The 8595-nt window shown below is 43.7% G+C and overlaps 1 protein-coding gene across 2 annotated transcripts in view; it reads left to right on the top strand.

The window, feature by feature from the left end:
- Nucleotides 1–284: 284 nt before the first annotated feature.
- The window catches only part of LOC146981802 (tight junction protein 2-like), a 58984-nt gene continuing 50673 nt past the window's right edge, over nucleotides 285–8595 (top strand). For both annotated transcript variants that reach the window (XM_085787351.1, XM_085787350.1), the window contains exon 1: nucleotides 285–809. In XM_085787351.1, the coding sequence (XP_085643477.1) occupies nucleotides 735–809 (75 nt within the window). In that variant the 5' untranslated portion in view covers nucleotides 285–734. The remainder of the gene's footprint in view (nucleotides 810–8595) is intronic.

The raw sequence follows: 8595 nt of genomic DNA, 5'->3' as shown, positions 1-8595 counted from the left end.
ATCTGCTTTAACTGTTATCTCAACATACACATGCGTCACGAAAGTTTGAATAAAAAAAAATAAATAAAAAGTATAGGCTACTATCTGCCTCAAACGTTTGGTGCGTTACAAGTTTTACACTGGGGTAAGAAAAAAAGTTGTGCAGTCGACATAAGTCAGAAGCGTTGTCCCGTAGGTGGAGGTTGGTGTGGCCTTCTAGGGCCGTCGGACATAGCTAGTTGACTGTGGTTACAGCTGTGGTCCATAGACTGTACTTCCAACTCTGGAGGAAGCTTTTCTTCTTCTATAGGACTGAGAGCTGACAAGACGCTACACTTTCCCACACACCATCTAGTGTCGTCGTGTGGAATAACAACAAGAGAGTCCGGCCCTGAAACCTTTCCTGCGTGTGGACTTTTACTTTGGTCCGGATTCCCACAGCTGTGATTGGACACGCTACGTGCATCTGTCGTGGTGGTTGAGCGGCTCGGGCTGTGTTTACTGTAGGAGAGCGACCAGGAAGCGGAACTCTCCAGGGCTTTGAGAGCACCAGTGGGACCGACAGCGGTGCTGCTCGGACGGACCTCCCTCTGCCTGACCGCTGCCTCCAGTGGGCTGTCCGCTCCCAGGAACTCGAGCGACGGGGGGCGGAGAGATGTCTCATTCCAGCGACTAGCCACCGCCGCGCTAACGACCGCTAACCCCACGTCTGGCCCGGGTCTCACTGCGACGACACACACAGCTGTGTGCAGCCGATGAGAAGCAGCAGGATGCCGGTGAAAGGCGCAGGAAGACTGGCTTCTTACCAGAGCAGGAGCGACATCGCCGGAGTGAGTGTCACTGTGTTTGTGTGTTTGACGTTGAGTGACGTTACAGCTGGGAACAACTCCGCCATAACGACAACACCTCTGTGCTAATGACTGCTGTCCAAGTCTCTCTCGGTTTGTGTGTGAATGCGTGCGTGCGTGTATGCTCGCGCGCGATTTAAACCTGCTAGATGTGACTGTCCAGTCCAGCCAATAGTGAGCGTGTCAATACACCTGTTGTACTTCAGGAGAGCCAATAGAAAGGCTGTTACAGGAACCAGTGGTCTGACTGGGTGAACTCTGACATTAGTCCAGTGTTGATGTGACCTGCTGTGATTCCGATCCTCACTGACTTCCCTGAGGTTAGGTCACTGGATGTAATCAGACGTGTGTGTGTGTGTGTGTGTGTGTGTGTGTGTGTGTGTGTGTGTGTGTGTGTGTGTGTGTGTGTGTGTGTGTGTGTGTGTGTGTGTGTGTGTGTGTGTGTGTGTGTGTGTCGAGAGTGTATGAGGGGGCTATTCAGCCTGTGAACACTGATGCCCTGTTCAGTAGAACTGTGAACATGGAGGAGGATTCTCTGAAGCTGAATTAGATTAAATGAAACAACGACATAACTGTAGCCTACTCATGTTTCTGTGACCACAGTGGACAATTACAACTCTGCTTGTGGGTCAGATTTGACTGGTTGTGTGGTTCTGTGTGTGTGCATCACTCTGAAGCTGCTCGTCTGGATGGCTCTGCTCAACAGGAGAGAGATAGGCCTACAGTTTCTCAAATCTTTTCAGTTTAATTGTGATCCTTAATGGGAAATCATGAGGGCTGTGTGTGCGTGTGTGTGTGTTATTGCAATTGTGATTGCCTATGAACACGTCACAAAAGACTTAGCCTACTGCAAGGCAGTGGACTAAAAAAAATGAATTTATGCACACATGCGATGCAGTCACACAGGGTTTTCAAGGTGCAGCACCTGAACCAAAGGAACAGAAAACGCAAAACAAAACTGTAGTTTTATATGTTCATAAATAAACACAGGTTCAGAGACCTGTAGCAAATCTAAACACATAATAATAGCCCTGTCCAAATGAATACTCCATATGAAATAAGGAGGTTGTTGGTACAGTTTCTAAGCTGAAGGTAAATCATTAACAGTAAGCAGAAGTGTCTGAACAACGCTTGCAAGTGTCAGAAAGAAATAAAGCACAAGTGAGAACTTTCATGATAAAATCAGACACTAACAGTAACGGACAGCAGATAGCGATTAAGACTGTGGAATGCAATCTAAGCCTAAAACTGTGATCTTTTCAAGAGTTGTTCCAACAGATTTCATGCCATGAGTTGGCTCTGGAGCTGGTTGAAGTGTGTGAACTTAAATGATAGGCCTACATTTTAGTCAAACACTGACAGAATCAGAAGCCTCCATCGATGTATTTGAGTGGAAAACATTTGAAATGTCAATAAAGAGTAAAAAGGTGAAAGCAGTTTAATGTTCAGTTGGTTACTTAAAGGGATAGTTCAACATTTTGGCAAATTGGCCCATTGCCATAATCCCTATAGTTTTAGGATTAGGATCTTTACTTTTAATTGTCAGTGCAAGTTATTTTTAGAACGGCGGAGCAGAGCCGCGAGCTGCTCATAGCTATGCTACGTAGGCTAATGGGATTTCTTGGTTTCCCTCATCAAACTCATTAAATACACAATCCAACAACTCTAAAATGCTCTGGTGGACAAGTTGTGACCTGCACATTCACCATGCTATTAAATAATAATGTAACATTATGAGACAGAGTTGTTTTCGAGGCAGAGACTGCTTGCTGAAAAACTGTCCCCGACAGGAACGCGCATCAGCGGTTTTGCATGAATTTACCTCAAAAACAACTCCATCTCGTAACGTTCTGTTATTATCTCATAGCGTGGTGAATGTGCAGGTCACAACTTGTCCACAAGAGCGTTTTGGAGTTGTTGGATTGTGTATTTGATGAGTTTGATGAGGGAAACCAAGACATCCCATTAGCCTCCGTAGCGTAGCTCTGGGCAGCTCGCAGCTCTGCTCCGCTGTTCTAAAAATAGCTTGCACGACAATTAAAGGTAACGAACCTATGACTATAGGGATTATGGTAATGGTCCAATTTGCCAAAATGTTGAACTATCCCTTTAATACATACAGTACAAAAGTGCAGGTGACTTGAGTTGACTGGGAGATAAGGTGAGACAAAGTGTCTGTCCTCAAACTCAACCTGAAGCTTCAGTGCTTTCACTGCTGATCTGAGTACAAAGGAAACAAGTGAGGGAAGTAAATGAACGCTCAGTGAGTTCCTCTCTTCTTGTTCATCAGAAGAGTGTCTCTGTTCCTAAACAAAGTCTAATGTTAGTCAACTCACATTGTTCATTCATGCTGGAACACCTTCATGTATAATGGAACAAGAAGTCAGTGACAGCTGCCTCCTCTCCTTTCTAACAGAGAGTGTATCACCACACACTCATCAGTGCATCATTGTCATCATCACTGTGTCAAAGACCAGTGGTTCTGAAGTATGATTTCTCCCATGATTCAGTGGGGTCTGTTCATCAGCTCTATTCTGTCCTCTGACGGTTGCAGGGAGCCCGAGTGACCTATTCATAGTAACACAGCTGCTGACAGTGATCAGAGCTCTCACACATATCAAATATAGATGGCTGGCACCGACAGTCAGACACACACTGATGCACCACACTCAGATGTTAGATTATTAGCACCTGCTCAAGCATCGGGATGATAATGTTCAGGTTTTGTTGGAATATATTAATAGTTTCATGTCAGTTATAGCTAAATCAGTTACATAACAGTGGAGTGATATATTGCCTTACATGTGATCACAGTGTTTACAACCAGCGGGAGATGAGCTGCCCTCTGGTGGCAGCAGCAGGTTGTTGTCTCAGCACGTTCAGCTCTATTTACCTAACTATAAAAGTGAGGACGTGCTGATTCTACCTTAAGTTGATTCTGGAGAATGTGGCTCATTGACCTGTCAAATTCAATAATGTTGACTGGTGTTTGCATCACCTTGCTCAATGAAATCTTGCACCCTCAATTATCATAAGTAGCTGCGTCAAGCCTCTGTGACTCCATGTGGAAGTGGGAGGTTGAGCCACGCCCTGTTAGGCCAACACAGCTGTACAGTAATTCCTGGGATAGGAGCAGTGAGAACCACAGAGGCTCAGATAGCTGCTGGGAGTGGCTGGCTGATAAAATTCCTGCCTGTCCGTTTGTATCTCCCTCCCTGTGTGTGTTTACTAGCAGTGCCCCCGACTGGGGAATAGGTTCAGAGGCCAAGGGGGAGTGCTCTGCTGAAAACCAAGCTAACTTCAGAGAAGACCACATCAAGTGCAGCTCTGGTGTCTCACTGGTTCGTACATGTGTATGTTAAATTTTGATTATCCCCAAACCCTGACTGATTACTGTGGTTAATTACTGCAGTCAGTTCCCTCCCTCCCTCCCCCTGTCCTTCCTTCCGTCTTTTCTGTTTCTGTGCCTCCCTGCCTTCCTTGATATCCCACAGAAACATGATCCCTCTGGAAGTACCAGCTCACTCCATTTCTTACACTTCTGCAGACAGCTGCAGGTCACTCACCAGGCTGAATGAGTCTCCAACCCTCATCTTTTTCTTTTCTTAGAGCAGTCTACAGTATGCAAACCAATGTGACAGTATGGGAAATAATAAATATGCAGTGATGTTGGTACACAACCATAAAAATGTGAAAGAACACAGTAAACTCAACTCTCCATGCGTCCTAGTAGTAACACACTGCATTTTCAAGTTCACCCCCAGACGTTACCATCACACTCATCTGGAAAACAGATTTCCTGTTTGTTAGTGCAACAGTTCCCATGAACAGTCACTGTTTGTGATCAAAACATTTGTCTGACAACATGTCACTCCTCCCTCTGCACCTGTCTCCTGATGTGTCTGGGGGCGGGGCAGAGCTCTCACATACCAGTGCACACAGTACCGTGTGTGCACAGTCATGTGATGTGACATGTTAATTTAGCTGCTACCACAACAACTAGCCATGACGGTTAAGAACCTCATAGTAGTAAATACACTCGTGTTTCCACAGCTCAGAGGCCTCGACCCACTGCTGTTCTCCTGAACAAACCTGTCCCTGCATGGGTTAGGATGGCCATTCAACCACGCTAATCTAGTCCAGATACCATTCTAATATCCAATATGCAGTAGATCCTGGTGGTGTGGGTTAATGAGTAAATGCTCCTGCTGTTTGTCTGGCTCACACACCTGCCTGAACCCTTGGATGAGCCAGAAGACCACAAAACATTATTTCATACAGAAGTGAGTAAATGTCTCCCTCACTTCTGGTATACAGCTTGACATTGGGCCTGTCCCAGTATGCACACTCATCACACTTTTCTCCAACAACCAAAAGTGCAGCGCGCTTAATTTGCACTTTACACTTAGGTTAAGACCGCATCGGAGCGGTATTTGGCCAAGTAGAATATTTTATATAGCCCACTTTTATCTCATATTTTCTGTTTCAGTTTTGTTGTCTTTAGGCTTCGTTTACTTCTACATCTGATCATTTTTGACCTGTTATCTTGTAATTATGAATTATCTCTATTGATTATAACTTATGTGAATATTTTTCATCACACTAATCCTGTGTTTTTCTTTTCTTTTCTCTTTTTTTTTTTTTTTTTTTTTACTTATGGGCTTACACATTTATGATTTGAATCTTGCGCATAGAGACACTTTTGGAGTATATGAGACTGTGATCCAGCAGCACTGTTTATTAAAACTGTTGCTGTGCTGTTTGTGTGTGTCAGAGTTGTGCTAGTGTGCACAATGGCACTCGGATGACAGGCTGCGCTTGTCAAGTATGTCCTGATTGCTTCTAAATCTCCCCACGCGCTTGGCCACTTAATACATGCTCTCACACTATATGCAAATGTACGTTCCACCAGCAAAACGTCACCGAAGTGTGTAACCAAGCGAACTCAGCCAAGTGTGGAGACATGGGAAAGGCCCATTGTCCATGTAGAGGCACTCTCTGAGGTTGCTCCAGTCCGTAGCTGGTATCTAAAGCCACTCATTGTGGTTGTGTTGTTTCTGATGGGGTCCAGGCCTATGCAGTGCAGCAGAGAACAGAGCGTCCCTGGTTTTCTATACATAGACCCATTTAGTTCTTGATGAAGGCTCTTAGTGTTCTCTTGGTGTTTTACAGTTCCAGGCATTCGAGGGTCCATAAGTGAGGCACTGAGTTGTAGGCTTAGTAGTCAGTCCAGGCACCTGGACCTACAGTCTTCTTGTCTGTTCATGACTCATGCATTGAGTCATGGGCCATGCACATTAGCTGCCATGATGTCTGACAGGAGCTTACATGTTGTGCAGGTGATCAGCCTGTGGTTGGATGGAATTGCTCGCTTTGGTTTGTACAATCCCCCAAGATCAGTTAACCATTCAAGATGGATCATATCCATTAGCAGCTGGTTGTGCTGCCAGGCATTCATGGATCAGGTCAGGGCCTGGTGCTGTCCAGCTCTTCATATTTGAGACCCTTTCTTGGAGGTCTGTTACTGTGTTGCCTTGATCTTGGCTTCCAGCCCCTGTCCGTCTCAACAGAGGACATCTCCTTGTGGACCCTGCTGTTCATCTTGTGGCATCACATCACAGTGACCACCGCTTCTAGTGCTGTTCTTGTGATAAGACTGTCAGTTGTAGCGTCAGTTGTTATTGGGGCCTGTTATGCAATCTCGTAATGTCGGGATGATCATATCCCCCCCCCTGGCCTGTAGTCCTCTCCCAACCATGTTTAGAATTTGTCTCGTATCTCATTGATCTCCAGTTGTAGTAGCAATTCTCATCAGTAGGATATCTCCAAAATCATCCTGCCAGATTTATAAGTGGCTGTTACTTCTATAAACAGACCATGATTACAAGTTTACATGGGTAAAGTCTCCCTAGAAAAACTTTAAAAAGTGACCTACAGTGTTATTGGTGCATACTGTAACAGCTTTCAGTCTTCTTTGAAATACATACCAGGCATCGCTGTGGCTTCCAATCTGGATACTTGCATTCTGGGAGTAAACAGTCAGCTTTGACACCTTTGCCGGACCTCTTTCTCTTTGTCTGTCAGTGAGTTACAGTAGAACGAGAATGTGAAATTGACTGTTGAATACTTTAAAGACAAGATTGTACTGAAAAATTAGAACATTTCCACACAGAAATTTTGAGAGGGCCACGGGGGCCACTGTCAGGAGAGCCATCTCTGTCAACATGGGAATCAAACCCATGAGTTTTAGGTCACAGAGCTAATCAGACAGACACATGATCATCTTTCTATAAGCACTGATATTGAGGAGCTATAATTACGAAAAAAAATGAAAACAGCACCCCCTTTTTTTTTTCTTTTTGAGAAGTCTGAGGAAAGGGGCTTGGACTTTTGTCTGTGTATTTTCAAAATGTGGCCTAGAACCATTTTTTCCAGGATCTCCAATCCTACCTTTAAAAACCCATGCTTAGGTGCATGCAAAGTTATAAAACATTTCAAAATACACCTGCATTATTTTGTGACTCTATGTGACTCTGTCCAGTCATATATTTTGTCATTGTAGTTTTCTTAAAAGTAATGTTAAAATATCGTCTTGTCTTGTTCTCGTGAACCCAATATCGTTTATCGTCTAGTCTCGTGAGCTGAGTGTATCGTCACACCCCCAATACACCCTTTATAATCTCAAAATTTCTCCAAAAATGATCATGGTCATTGAACAGGGATTGATCAAAAACTATAATATCTATCGAAACGGTACACTACTACATTTTAGACACATTTTACAGTTTCATAATTATTTGTTTTTTTGTTTTTTTAAGTATATTTTTTTGGGCTTTTTCGCCTTTAATGTACAGGATAGTCGAGAGAGAGACAGGACACGGGAGGCAGAGAGGGGGGGAATGACACGCAGGATAGGGCTGCTCAGCACGGGATTCGAACCGGGGTCACCTGCAGTGAGGAGCCTCAACACATGGGGTGGTGCTCTACCAACTGAGCTACACCGCCCCCACATTTTACAGTTTTAATGACCAGAGCATTAAGATGTTTGAAAAAAGTCCAATAATTTTTATTTATTTTTTTACCTCATCCCATTCATTCTCTATGGGGAGTTTTTCGTATTCAGTAGAGAAAAGTAATAATACTGATCCCGATCGAACCGCACGGTTTGATATATAATTTGTCCAACAACTCGAAGAGTTCCACATCTAAATATGGTACGGAAGATGAATAATAATTATAAGAAAAATTTCACAGTATAACAATAGTGCCTCGGTGCGTTTGCCCCGTGGCCCTAACAAGACATGACAAGAATATTTTTATTCTGACATGTTCTCCCACTCTTCCTGTGATACGAGCCACTCTAACCTTCTCCCATTGATGCCAATTATAAGCTCAAAAATTGTCCAAAAAGTTTTAAAACTTAAATTGTTGTAAAGCAAAAACATTTAGTGCAATTGCTTTTTTCTGCAACACAAAATGCTTTTCTAAAATGACACAAATGTTTTAAAAAATAAAGAGCATTTTAGTTTGTTAGATGCTGATGCAGCTGTGTTTAAGAGTGACAATGGGAAGGGTTGTTATAACAACAGCAACACCCACTGGTCCTTAATTTACATTTCACACAGACACACATACACCAGCATGACTCACCAGGCCCTAATTTTCATATCACACACGCATGCAAACACACACGCACAACTGTGAGAGGACAGACAGGACTCACAGGATTCAACAGAAACACAACATGAGATAATTTTTACAAACCTTA

Source organism: Trachurus japonicus, chromosome 9 (assembly GCF_045865225.1).
Source record: "Trachurus japonicus isolate A0001 chromosome 9, Traja_1.0".
In the NCBI taxonomy this organism is placed as follows: domain Eukaryota; kingdom Metazoa; phylum Chordata; class Actinopteri; order Carangiformes; family Carangidae; genus Trachurus; species Trachurus japonicus.
The sequence above is the reverse complement of the archived record's forward strand: the minus strand, read 5'-3'. Positions and strand labels throughout refer to the sequence as shown.